The 14,248-nt window shown below is 32.1% G+C and overlaps 2 protein-coding genes across 6 annotated transcripts in view; one reads left to right on the forward strand and one right to left on the reverse strand.

Moving 5' to 3' along the window:
* Nucleotides 1–6,648: 6,648 nt before the first annotated feature.
* LOC105135340 (uncharacterized) lies at nt 6,649–10,196 on the reverse strand. The gene is made up of 2 exons (XM_011040165.1): nt 9,661–10,196; nt 6,649–8,750 (listed from the first exon to the last, which is right to left on the reverse strand). Exons 1-2 carry the CDS (start codon nt 9,779–9,781, stop codon nt 7,150–7,152), a joined length of 1,722 nt encoding a protein of 573 aa, XP_011038467.1. The 5' UTR covers nt 9,782–10,196; the 3' UTR covers nt 6,649–7,149.
* Nucleotides 10,197–12,821: 2,625 nt separating this feature from the next.
* Nucleotides 12,822–14,248, forward strand: part of SUVR4 (SET-domain containing protein lysine methyltransferase family protein) — a 28,709-nt gene continuing 27,282 nt past the window's right edge. For all 5 annotated transcript variants that reach the window (XM_011040166.1, XM_011040170.1, XM_011040174.1 and 2 more), the window contains exon 1: nt 12,822–12,841. The gene's annotated coding sequence lies outside the window, so the exon portion shown is untranslated. The remainder of the gene's footprint in view (nt 12,842–14,248) is intronic.

Here is a 14,248-nt window from a genome sequence, read left to right on the forward strand (position 1 = left end):
TCAATCTAGAGTTTAGCTTGATGGTGGCTTGTTATGACTGTTTTACCTTGGAACTGGTTCTTTTTATATGTATAAAAAAAAAATCATATCTTGGGTTGATTCACCGACTTGCAGGTCAACTAGTTGATTTAGGTTAGGTTGATTTAAGAGTAGGGTAGTTATGATTATTTTTTGGGTTCCTATGCACTTCCTTTGTACGAATGTTTTGAGTTTTGACAGTTATGGAAGTGTATTTTGCTTTGATCTTGTTGAAATGTTTGTATATTTATGAATATAACTGACGATATTTTACTACCATTTTTTTAGTGTAGACTTGATTGAGCTTGTATATACGATTTCTTGAATATTGTTATTCTTTTCAAAATCAACAACTTTCATGAATAATATCACCATTGATGTGGGAACCTTAATGGTAGATCCTAAAAACATAAAGTTATTATAAATATCAAATTGTCAGGATTTTTTTTTTTTGGAAACTAGTAATGCATTCAATTAAGATATTAATTATGCATTTAAGGTCATGACCGACCCGGTGAGGAAAGGAACTTGTTCCCTTTCTTTATATCCAAGTTTGATTTTTTATATACATATTATTATTGTGATGTATTATCTGTTCATTGGATTTATAGTGTTAGGTGGATTCAGGAATTAGGAATTGATCGTGGGGCGTATAAGTTATCTTGAACATTTTGATTATATAAAAAAATAATTAATATATTAATTATTTAGTGGAGAATATATATATATATATATAATTGCTTTTTTATCAGCAATGACAAATTTAAGGATTGTAATACATGTTTTAGAAATAAGATAGATTCATTAGAAGAAGAAAAAATATTGATTGACCAAATCATATTTGGATAAAATTAGGTGCTAAAACTTCAAGCATGTATTCATATGAAATTTCAGTATACATGTTAATAAAAACAGTAATGATTAGTTTATATATATTAATTAATCGATTAATAGAATGAGTTTTGAATTTATTATCCTTAGTTGAATCAATTTATTCTCTTTTCCCATTCAAATTAACATGATTAGTGATATATACGACTTAATATTACATAAAAATTGGAAGTTTTGGTAGAGAATGCATGAGAGGTTCATCGACGAGGGAGACGAGAAGGGAGAAGAGGGAGAGATCTTTGATCCTGTGTGAATTAAGACAATTAAATATTTAGCATTTAAATGACATGTTCATAGCTTAAAGTCATTTTCAGCACATTATACATTAAGTCATATTCAAGACTGATTCCATTTTATTTTAATTAAAAAAAAGTGAACAAAATTACATATTATTTTAAAAGGATAAATCTTACTCCCTTAAGGATAGAATGTTAGATATAGATTTGGTTATTTCACCTACTTTATTTTATTTTTAATTCGTAAAGGTATCTTATTAAGACCAAATTCCTTTCTAATCAGTTTTTAAATAGGCCATCCACATCTAAACTATATATATATTAGTTATGCTAATTGAACTATAACTAGGATTTATGCTTGCGTGATACCTGGAGAAAATTTCAAAAATAGTTTTTATTTAGTTCTATGATAATTAAGATAAATATCCATAAGAGTTTAAAGGAAAGAATATATTTTTTAAGCCAAATTCTCCCTTCTTTAGTTATGCATTTTTCTTGTTTCTATGGGAATTTCGTCTTCTTCTTCTTTTTTTAATAAAAACCCAAGGTAGTTAAAAATAAATAATCATAATAATCTCAATAATTTAAATTGAGGACAAAATTTTTTTTACATAAAAATCTTATTTCTTTATTAATTTGTTTTGATAAAAACATATATATTTTTTTTTATTCTTAGCATATTTTTTAAAATAAAAACTTATCATGCAAGTTTTAAACAAAAAAACCCATCTCTTCATTTTTTTTTTATATGTATGTATAAAAAAATAAAAGAACATTTAATTCGTGAGAACTATATAAAAAAATAACAATAAAAATATATAAGTTTCATTAAATATTCATATGCAAATTTGTTTTATAATTTGTTGAATATTATGCTTATATATAATTATTAATAAAGTTATTACAAATATAATCATAAAAATATCTAATATTATTTTAAAAACATGACATAATTGAGTGATTGTTTAAATAGTATTGTAATTGTTAATTTAAAGAAGAGTTTATTTTAAATTAAAAAATTGTTTCTAGGCTAGGAGGACAAGTCTGCCCACATGACCCATTAAAAAAAAAAAACTAAAGCATGTAGGAGCTTGAAACATCAAACTACTCTTGACTTGAGTTTTATTTTAATTTTTTTATTAAAATAATATTTTTAAAAATTTTTATTTTGAAAAAAAAATTATGATAGATTGTGGAGAATGGATCGTAAATATATGTTAAATTTCTTGATAATAAATATTTCGGCAATAGCTGTCTATATATATATATATAAAGTGGAGCAAAATAAAGAAAAGAAGAAGAAAATTAGACTTGTATTAGATTTGGTTTAGAGGTTAAACTTTGCACTAAACTTTATTTAACATTCAGCTCAGACCTTAGTGAATAGTGATCTTGGTATTGGAGGTTTAATATTTATGAAAAACAAAGCTTAATTCTAAGCATAAATATCCCTTAAGAAATTATCTAGGCAATCAATTCCTTAATTAACATATAATTGGTGTTAGAGTAATCCGCATCATAAGTGAAGAGATGGGATAAGACACTTTTCTGTTCCCAAGCTTCAAAATTTACCAGCAAAAACACATTGAAGTGCTTGAAATGACTAGAATTTTATGTTTTCTAAACAATCAAACTCTCAGACAAAACAAGAAATGGATAATTTACGGTGGTGCTGCATTCTCTTTGGCAAAATTTATTTAACAAAATCATGATGGGGGGGAGAATTATTGACCTTTATATATGCGGGGGGACATTACGGCCTCTGGCCTTGAAGCTAACCTTAAAGTCCAAATTATTGTGGTGGATGAGGAAAAATGGTCTCACCTATTTCCTCTCGTGCATTAACGTGCCTCTTTTAGGCCCTTTTCTTGCCTTCATTTTCTTCTCAGACTTGCGTAGGTAAGGAGAAGGAGAAGGTACGTAGACCAGAGACTCTTGATCACTGACTGAGGTACGTGGATAACAGGGAGGAGAAGGTGAAGTGAGTGGAAGGGAAGACAATGGATGAAACCCTGAAGCATTCTTTTCTACCCACATAGAAGCACCATATAGTCTACATGGAGGAGGTGAAAGGTGAGTATCAAGAATGATTATACCATTCTTGGTTAACTGTTTTCTATGAAAATTTCTATGACAGCCACTACATGGAGGAGGTGAAAGGTGAGTATCAAGAATGATTATACCATTCTTGGTTAACTGTTTTCTATGAAAATTTCTATGACAGCCACTACATGGAGGAGGTGAAAGGTGAGTATCAAGAATGATTATACCATTCTTGGTTAACTGTTTTCTATGAAAATTTCTATGACAGCCACAAGCTTCACAGATTAAAGCTTCTTTAGTGCCTTGATCACCTTTCGGAGTGAACTCTCCACAACCATCAACAGCAGAGCCACCAGTCAACATGGCATGGTTACGCCAGCACTCTCTATACTCGATGATTGTTCTTGATTCTTCATTGAGTGGCCCGGATTTTGAATCAGCATTAGCCATAGGAGAGAGTTTGGAGGGAGGAGGGCTGGAGAGGCAGCTAGCTGTGTTAATATGTTAGCTTTTTTCTACGTTACTTGCGAGCTGTCATAACTTATAGCTGTAGAGTGTACTTGCTATCATTTGTCTACATTATGTGTGGTTGGTGCTACTGGCCGCATGGTTTAGAAAAGGGGAAGGTTTGGTGAGGGACAAAGGAATCAATATGCATCTGTCAAGATCATTGAGAGATGGCTTTTGAAAATTTCTTTGGTTTAATTTTGCAAGTTGTTAGAAGGGATCATCAACTTGCGGTGCTAAATTTATAAACACCATCCAGCATTGGTGCATTTATTTCCCTCTCATTAAGGCTTTCTTCGACAATGCAGCAATCTTTCACTGTAAATCAATTTATACTCGAGCATGCAAGGGTTCTTAGGAGAAGCAAAACAAGCCAAGCAAAGAAAACTGGAAATGATGTTCAAGTTCAACAACAGGCTGCGATTATCTATCCTGCCAAAACACAGCAATAAAGATATTTCCAAATATATAGACTAATAGGCTGCGATCCTCATCTTTATCCACTGCAGCAAACAGGTTTGCAAATATATATAATAACAAGCGTGGACAATTAGAAAAAACCTTACTAGCACCATGACTTGTTTCAAGTTATTTCCAACATTTGTTTTGGCTAAGAAGAGATGGACACGCTCTCATTATCATCTCATAAATATGATTGACTGTCCACAGAGCTAAGATGGTAGACTTTTCCCTTGCCATTCTTCTTCTTGTTATTACGCCCACCCCAGGTAATGGAAATTTCACATCCGAAACCGAAACATGTAAACAGCCCTCCACCTTCTGTCCTCCGTCTATGCTTCTTAAGTTTACCTTTCGATTGCATCTTCCGAAGATCACTATCATGAATTGGAGGAAGTTCAGTTCTCCATCTTTCGAGTTTTGTTCTTAGGCCTTCGATACTATCATTTTCGGTCCAATCCTCAACAACTGAGCTCGTTGCGCCATCTGTATCGTGTTGAACAGCATTTGCTGGTGTTTTAATTAATCCTTTAGCAATTGCTGCTGCTACAACAGACGCAGAAGGCCCCACATCGGAGCAAAGTGATCCATTGATCAAGCTACCATTGCCATTTCCATTTCCATTGCCATTGCCATTGCCATTATCTCGTTTTACCACCGAAGAATTAATCAGCGAGCCACCAAGTGACCTGACACCACTCTCTTTTACGCCAGATTTATCAGAGATGGTCTGGTCAGTTTGGTCACTCTGCGTGCGACGCAACTTTGCACTCTTTTCTTCAAGGCTTTGACCGATGGTTTTCGCATCAATGAGGTCATCGAAGCCTGCTGCAGACACACTAAGTTCAGTGTATAAAGGCATGCTGCGCATTGTAGTGTCCAGCAGCTGCACCCCCAAGTTGAGGATACCTTGAGGCCGTCCTGATGGGCGACGAACCTGAAGCGCAACGAAGTGCATTTTGTTGTTGTTGTTATGGGAAGGAAACAGGTTGCTTATCAGAACATTTACAGATCCAATCTGAACATCGCGTAGCCATGCTGCGGCGTAGACTTCAATCATGATAGAAGAGTTTTCAGCATTTATGAATATTTCATCAACGCGGAACACAAACTTTTCATTCCATTGAGGATTGGTGTGGCCATTTTGGTCAACCTTGGTAGACAGTTTCCTTCCTGGATGCACCCAAACTATTGCATAGGTACGCATAGATTTGGATACAGGAGCCAGATCTTGGCCTGATATGACATTGATTTCTAAAAGCTGAAAAGGATGCGCATTATAAGTCATGTTGCTTGATTACTATGGCGATCGTGGGGCTAGTGTTGGCTGGGGGCAGCAACGGTGGCCTCTTCTCTAAACTTGCTCTGCGCCAGCATAGAAGGGACACAATGATCATGGATGAAATTGGAGAAACAATTGAAGGAGTTTTGTTGGGTTGAGATTCATGGGATGCAGCGAAATGAAAGGGGAATGTGGTTGTGTAAGTCTATTTTTAGACCTTGATTGTGTTACACTGTGACTAAGAAATGCTTGCGAGTTTGGCTCCCTCTCCAAAACATTTAGACAACAATTCTGACCATTTTTTATCAGTCAACGATGAATAGCTAAAAACAGTAAAATAATTCAGCCTGAAGTGCTCAAAACTTTCTAACCCCACCCTATTTAACGAAAAGTTAAAACAAGAGGTGCCATATTTAAAACCAAAGAAAACTATCTGGCGCACATCTGTGTCAATGACAGTTCAGCTTAATTTTTATTCTGGACCATTTGATGGAAATTAAAACTCCATATTTAACAAATCTAAGATAAAACCTGATTTGAAGCATGTGATCATTTCTATTTTATACTCATCATGCAACTCCTTGTTTAGCAGAACCTTTAACTCGGTGCAAGACATGGCTTCGGAAGTATATAAGAGATCATTAGGATGGGTAGAAGTGCAGTGTGTTTCCCTCATGATTCTAAATTTGAGAGAAAACCACCCATATCAAATGGGGTCCATTTTTCTCTAGACGGGCTGGTAACAGCAGCCTAGCTGCCTGTGTCAAGCATCCCCCATATCTGAAACTTCCTACCTTGCTACTTCCAAAGTCATTGCAAGGAAAGCTAAAGAACACTGCCCCACGTTTCTGTTCATGTTTTCAACATTTGATGTAATCGAGTTTGCTTCTAAAGAGAAGCAGCAGCTAGCTCAAATTCTTTCTTTTTGGTAGGCAATGTTTGTCGCCACGTTCCTGCCCATTGCCTAATGTTTTTGACTCCTGTGGTAGTGTTGGTTATACCAGAGAGAAGTAGGGCTGTGTAACTCTGAGGTCATGACACGACCCTTTGTGATGTAATTGTTATGAAAGTTATTTTAGTAAAATATTCCACGAATTTCTAACACTATCGAAAAACAAGTCTTAACACTTTCCCTTCCCAAATACATTCATCCGTTGTAGTGAAGTTTAGACTGTGACTTGTGATTGAGTTGGAGGTACTTTTCAAACTTCAGTGTGGTAAACCTTTCTTTTCATAGACATGGCAAGGTTAATGTGATAAAATACATCCATCACAATCATAACTAACAAGTGCATAGCACGGTATCACTAAATTTACTGGTCCCCACTCCCCGGACCCCTTTCACAGGGATTGACAAATTCTTCACATTTCGTGGAAAATGACACTCCATGATCAACCTGGCTGCACCTCAACACATTTTTTGCTGCCTCTACATTTTACAAAGAATACCCTAAAGGTAGCATGTTGCCATCAGAAGGTAAATCACACACTGGAAGGTAATGAGTGGACTTCATTACATTAAAGGCAAAAACTCAATCTTTCTTGCCTTTGTCACAAGCAAAGCGTGCTAATAGTGAAGTGCTGTGGAAAACGTCGACAGGTGACGCATTCTGCAAATGCAGACGCTATCCCTGTGCGAACCCTCTATCAACAAGTATAGACAGAGAATAGCAGGGAGGCTAGTAAGCCAACAAGTCTTTGTATGGCCCTTGGCTAGCATATTTCATCTCCCACCCAGTTACATTTTTCCTTCGGTCCAGTTGGCCCCTCCTCACCATAAAGCTCTGTTGGAAACAAGTCAACGAGGTTCTCCACTGAAAATCGAACAAAAAATGGGAGATGATCAAGTATCTTATCTATTTCAGATCGCGAATCATACACAATGGTTGGGCCCCATTCTCTCATATACTGCAACCAGCATGGTTCTGTAACAACTCCATCGCCAAGATATTCAGCTGCAACAAGTTGATACTTTAAGCTCGAATCCACATAATATTTGCTCCGAGCAACATCATTTCTCACTCCAATTCCAAGCTTCGTTGATCCTTGAAGGTAAGTCCCAGGGTGTGGGAAACTAGCATGACCATGTTTTGAGGAGTAAACAACTGGCCTATTACCTTCAATGAATTCCAAATCTGAAGCATCTACCCATCGACCCCCACTGTGTTCTGAGAAGAAGACTTGCCATAGTTCTCCAGTAAAGTTGCTTACACGAAGGGTGTAGTGCTCCCAGTCACCCACATGCTGTCCTATCTTGGTCATTGGTATAGTCATAAGACCAATTTTAAGGGTGGCTGGTCCATTGAAAGGACAAAATATCCACATGGCAATATCAGTAAAAGTTCCCCCAAATGCTGGCTTTGCATGAACATAAAGCTCAGCACTCTCTAAATCTCCTGCTATGACATCATTTCTGGCAGCATCATCAACTGGCAAATCTATCCAAAATTCACCATCATTTTCCCCTCCACTGGGCAAGTTTGAGCCCATAAGATCAATAGGTTCACCCTTCTGCCCGCAATCTTGGTACAGAAGGGCTCCATTTTTGAAGAACCATTGCACTGATGAGGGCAAGCAATCCTCGTCCGGATGGAAAAACACAGTAGGGCCATAATGCTTAATGAGTGCATGAACCTGGTCCAGATTTGGCATTGCAGGCTGAGAGAGGTCAAGATTCTTCAAGCATGCAATATCTGTTAGTACCTCATCAGAACTCAAGTAGGCATTGCAGTAGAATGTCCCAACAGAAACACCTTGAGCAAACATTCCCCTTCTGTGGGGTCTTGTGTTCCAAACCTCAAATGGATTGGAAGATTTTGAATCCGAGGAAATTATTCGATCGCTGGTTTCACATCTTTCAGTAAGATCAGCTCGAACACATCTAACTTCTTCAACTTTAGGCTCCTCTGGATTGTTAGTGACCACAATGCCCATAGCCTTGTAACCTTCTGGGGGATTTGGCAGCCAAAAGTAACCACCACCACCAGTCTTCTCTGAATTCAAACTCCAAATCAAAGAGTAGTTAAGCGGCTTTCTAAGAGGAGAGTCTACCTCTGAGTCATGGATATGGCCAACTTCAGGCTTGTGGGCATTGGAGTCACAACCTACAAGAACATATCCTCTAAGAGGCTGGTCAATGGACTGACAATAGTAACCAAGGCAGTGAAAACCTTCAGGGATCCCAACAGGCCGATAAAATGAGACCCCTTTTGATTTTCCACGTAGTAGACCACAGCTCCAAACACTCTCAAATTTGGTAATCTTGGCGACTTCTATTTCTCCTAAATTTATCCTTCCAGCAGCGAATCCTTGACCTGAGAAAATGAATGCGTTATCATTTCTACTTACAAACAGATATTCTAAGATTCCAGAAAGTATATAGAGTAAAACAATATTTAGCATAGCTGCAGTAAATATTAATTACGAATTTATGCATTGATTAAACCTACAAGAATTGTTTATTTCAATTTAAAAGAGTTGAAAAAACATGCAACAACACTTCAACTTACCTCTTTATATATATATAAAGTTTAGACAAAGAATAGCTATCCATTCATAATTAATTCAATAAAAAAAATAAAAAAAGAATCTAGCAATTCCATGTTTTGAGAGTTTCGAGCAAGCTTCAACTTTCAAGGCATTCTAGGTTATCAAAGCTTTGACCCAAGTTCGAGCATGTGCCAGATAAACTTATCCATAATAACAAAAGAATAATAATATCTGATCACGATTCTAGCTCTAATCCTTATAAACCTTAGACTAAGTATAATTACATTCCTTCACATGGTAATCAAGCTGATAGGTGATTGTTTGATACATGTAACTGGCTAGATATAAAAAGAAACAATTGAGAGGAAAACAAAAGGGAAACTTCTGAGTTCTGACTGGAAGGAGGAAAAAAAACGAGAGGAAACTTCTGAGATTTACAAAAGGTTTAGGCATTTAGCACACAAAGTCGACCATTGGTGAAACAATGAAAGCCTACAAACTGAGTCAAAAATCAGAAGAAAGGATCACCAAAAAGATTGAGGGAAAGTAAGGCATATACAAAGCATATTCCGATCAAATTAACAGTTTAACACCCAAAACAATAATTAATTAACCAAAAAAATAGAAATGAAGAGTTGATTTCTCTTCCTAGACAAACATAGTCAAACAAATAGTTCATCGTTTTTAAAAAAAGAAAAAGAAAAGAAAGTAGCTTGTGTATGGAAGTATTGATACCTTGAGGCCATTTAGGAAGAGGTGAAGGCAAAGAGAAAGGTTGAGGGTCTGGCAAGTAGAAATCATCATCATAAAAATCTTGGTTGCTCCAACAAAAGCACTCACAGTACCCACCAAACATATCTTGTTTCCTTTTTCAAGTAGTCTTGTTCAACTTTTTACAACTAAACCAACAGCTCTTTCTCCGACAAGATTCTCAAAAACCCATCAACACCCACAATTTGTTTTGATCTTTCGCCTCTTGATCCAGTAGTCTCTCTCTCTTTCTAAAAACCACTGTGTTTGTGTATCCAAGAGAAAACAGAGAAAGAAAGAAAGAGAGGCAGGGTCTTGGGCCTTCGAAAACTCTCTCTCACCCTCAAAGAAGCATTCAAAAAACTGACCCGTGATTGAAATTATTAAAGCGTTAGAGAGAGATAGAGAGAGAGAGTCTTTAATTCGTCTTAGAGGAGAGGAGGAGAGCGGTTGAGTTGAGTGAAAGGAGAGGAAGTTGATGTCTTGATGATGTTCTTGCCTCCTTACTTTAGTTTGTTGGGTTTTGGGTTAGTTTACTTTTCTATTTTTTTGGAGGGTAGCCCTTCAGTTTCTTTTCGTTTTAGTTAACTGTAAACTTAGTCCTTATAGTTTATTAAAAATAATTAATTAGTCCTTGTGATATAAAAAATAATTAATGAGTCCTTTTGACCGAACCAATGTTAATTGTCCTCATTAGAACGTGGTTGTTTTGAGTAAAACATTTAATATATAAAAATTGTCTTACATGAAAAATATTTTACAATAAGTAATGATCTGAAAAAATTAATGATAATAAAATAATGATAACTATGTATTTATTGTGGTATCTTAATAAGCATGTTAAAGATAAATATGATAATTATGATAATAGCCAAGTTATAACAATAATAAAAATAGTTATAAAAATTGAATAATGATAGTAGCGAAGATAATGATAATAAAAATAAGTAACGAAGGCTAACAGACCGAACCTGTGTAAAAAAAATAAATTTTAAGCTTCTTTTTAAATAATTTAAAATTTATATTTTAACCTCTTCTAAAATCTTTTTTTAATTTTAATTCCCCTGATCAAATTGCATTAGTGGTAAAGAAATTGATTATGAGATTATAGTGATAATAATTAAAATAGTTGGATAATATTATAAATAAATTATTATTTATTAAATATTTAATGTAATTTTATAAGTTAAAAATATTTTTCAATAAATAAATTGAGTTTAAATATTAACTGAAATATTTTTACATTATCAATTTTCTTATGAAATATTTTACAATAAAAACACCAAAAAAGAAACCATGAAAAGCATTCTCTTAAAAAATCTTTCACCTAAAACAAATGTGTTTTCTTAATTGTTTTCCTTTTCTTTTTCAAAACACTTTGTTGTCAAAGTTTTTCATCTTACTTACATCTCTTTTCTTATTTCATTTTTCTATAAATAAATTTAAATAATATAAAATTGATAGAATGAGGACTAATCGATCTGTTTTACTAAACTATGAGGACTAGTTTATACTTTACTCTCAATTCCTCTTTCCTTATCTTTGAACATAAGGCCGTCCCTAAACTTTGAAGAATACGGAGTAGGAGTGCTTGCTCTCCTACTCTCCTTCTTTGGAGCGTGATGTATAACTATTGCCTCCTTTCCTCCTTAATTTATTTTATTTTAATATCATATATTACAAGTAAAATTGCTTTACTTTTTCAAGTTTCCTAATTCAATACAAAATCTAAAAACATATAAATTTTATGAACTTAATTCTCTAGATTCAAGATGTTTTTTTAAAGTATTTTTTACTTGAAAATATATTAAAATAATTTTTTTTGTTTTTATTTTTAATATTAGCGAGTTAAAATTATCAAAAACACTAAAAAAATTATCAATTTAATATTTATTAAAAAAAACATTTTTAAAAAACATTCAAAAGCAAAAATTATTGCAATCTTAAACATAACCAAACAAACCTACATGCTAGGCTAGTCAACCAAAATTCTTTTATATATATATATATATATATATATATATACATGTGTGTGTGTGTTGCATTCTTTTATAATTTTTTTTAATATATATACACACACACATGTGTGTGTGTTGCATTCTTTTATAATTTAAAAAAAAAAAAAACACAATGTAATTAATAGATATTTAGAGTTGTGCTGTTAACACCTCAAATCATTCTTATATTTTATGACAAGTTCAAAGTTATAAAATTATTAAAAAATAAACATGTTTATTTAAAGGAAAACAAATTCATAAATTATATTCGATAATCTTAGCATTCTCTATCCTTATTTTGTTCCTTTATCTTTCAGAGAGATATAAGATTTTTATGTCAAAAACATCAAGATTGCTTCTTAAATGTTTTAAAACACTTTGTTATTCTAATGGTAATAAGTTTATCATCATATCAATAAATAATTCACAATAAAAATAAAAATTAAAAAAAAACTAAATATTCTATATTTTATTAATTTGGTTAAATCAACTTCTATACATATATATAAAACTATAATGGACCATTCTACTATTAAAATTGGATCATTTTCAATTCTTATACTAATTAAAATCTTATAATTCATGTGATAAAGTAGTTAGTTTTACCTTCTTTTAATATAAAATAACTAATTTAAATAAATTTATATGACACCTAGAATTTTGATGATTTAAATTCTAAAAATGGTTTATTTCATTTTTTATTTTTATATAATTTAATTTTTTAATTTTTCTTTTGTTAATGGAGTACTCAATATTCTATTTTATCCACTAATCTCAAGAGTATACACACCAAAATTTCTTAATGGGATATTTACAAATCACATATAATTTAAATGTTTAATGTTTTTAATTATAAACATCATTAAATGGAATAACATGGTAATCTTTTTAGTTTAGAATTGATACAAGAAAAAAATAAAAAAAATATTCATTATCTACTTTTATGATGATTAGAGACCCTAAATGGTTTTCAAAGTTTGAAATAAGTGATTGATTATATAATAGAAAAAATAACTATTATTATATACATTTTATCTAAGATAAGTGGCAACATGCTTGTTTTTAATGATAAAAACGTATTGTGCTATAGTAAAAGTTTTCCTAAAATAATATATATATATATATATATATATATATATATATATATTCTCTCATGAAAAGAAAAAGGATAACTAAATCTAAGATAATGATTTGAGTCTTGAGCTAAGTTCAATTCTCACCTTTAACATATCGGGTGTTATGTTTGAAAGGATGATATTGTACATAAATTAAATAAAATTTACACAAAGCAAATTAAAAAAAATTTTATAGAAAAAAATAACAAGATTTCAACATCAAATTGACTTAACCCATTTGAGGTTATGTAAAGGGATCGATCTTTTGATAAAATTCACACAAATCTTCACACACACCCACACACACTCTCTTATTGTTTTTTTTTTAATTTTTAATGTAATTTTTTTATTAAATAAAAAAGTACATTTACACATAAAGATCATTTTTTTATATAAAAAATTCAAATATAAAAATCCCCTAAATCAATAATAAAGCATGAGAATAAATAATATCTTCACCCTTGAAAAATGCAAAACAAATTCTAGAAATAGTGTTAGTGCATGTGTTGAAGTCAAGGACAAATTCTAGAAATAGTGTTAGTGCATGGTGTGCATGTGTTGAAGTCAAAGTTGTTAAATAGTTTTTTAACATGACACAAAATATCTAATATAAACTCGAATTGTAAACTCAAATTGTAAAATCATAAAATTACAAGTAAAATATTTTAATTAATTATATATTAACAATTTCAATCAAGTAGTAATTAATAAGATAACATAATTAAAATAAAAATAAAATAAACAATACAAATATCCAAACACCGTAAAATACATAATTCAAATAAAAATTTATTTATGGTTTAAATATCTTAAAAATACAATATAATTATGTCCATATAATTTCATTAACTAAAAATTAACAAACTTAAAATAAATAATTTGTTGGTATATCATGTAAACTAAACATGATAGCATTGCCTTTATCTTCCTCATTATTCCTATAACATTCATCAAAATCATTATCATCTAAAAAATTATTAATGTTACTACTAGTACTAGCATCGATATTATGGATATTAATGCTGATCAACACCAACGCAAATATTTAACTCCAAACTCAGACTAGGTCACGAACTGGTTGGTTAACCTTAGTTGATCCAGATCAATACAGAATGACATGTTTCAAGAGTTTTTTTAAAAAAAATTGAAAAATCAAACATATTTTAATTGAGTCATCCATGTCGTAATTCAATTATATCATGTCAAGTCAATCACTATCTAATTTAATTTAAAGTTTGACTAAATAGAACTAGATTAACAAGTAATAAGATGAATGATTAGTACTTAAAAGTGCATTTTTATCATGGTTTTATATCATCATTTTGCACTTGAAGTATCAATAACTCCTTAACCAAAGCATGTTTTATAATAATATATCTAATAATACAAGATACCTTTAATTTGTGGTAAATATTCAGTTTAAATGCAGGTCGATCACATAAATGAAAGGATTTATTGATG

Source organism: Populus euphratica, unplaced genomic scaffold (assembly GCF_000495115.2).
Source record: "Populus euphratica unplaced genomic scaffold, PopEup_1.0 scaffold64.1, whole genome shotgun sequence".
NCBI lineage: Eukaryota > Viridiplantae > Streptophyta > Magnoliopsida > Malpighiales > Salicaceae > Populus > Populus euphratica.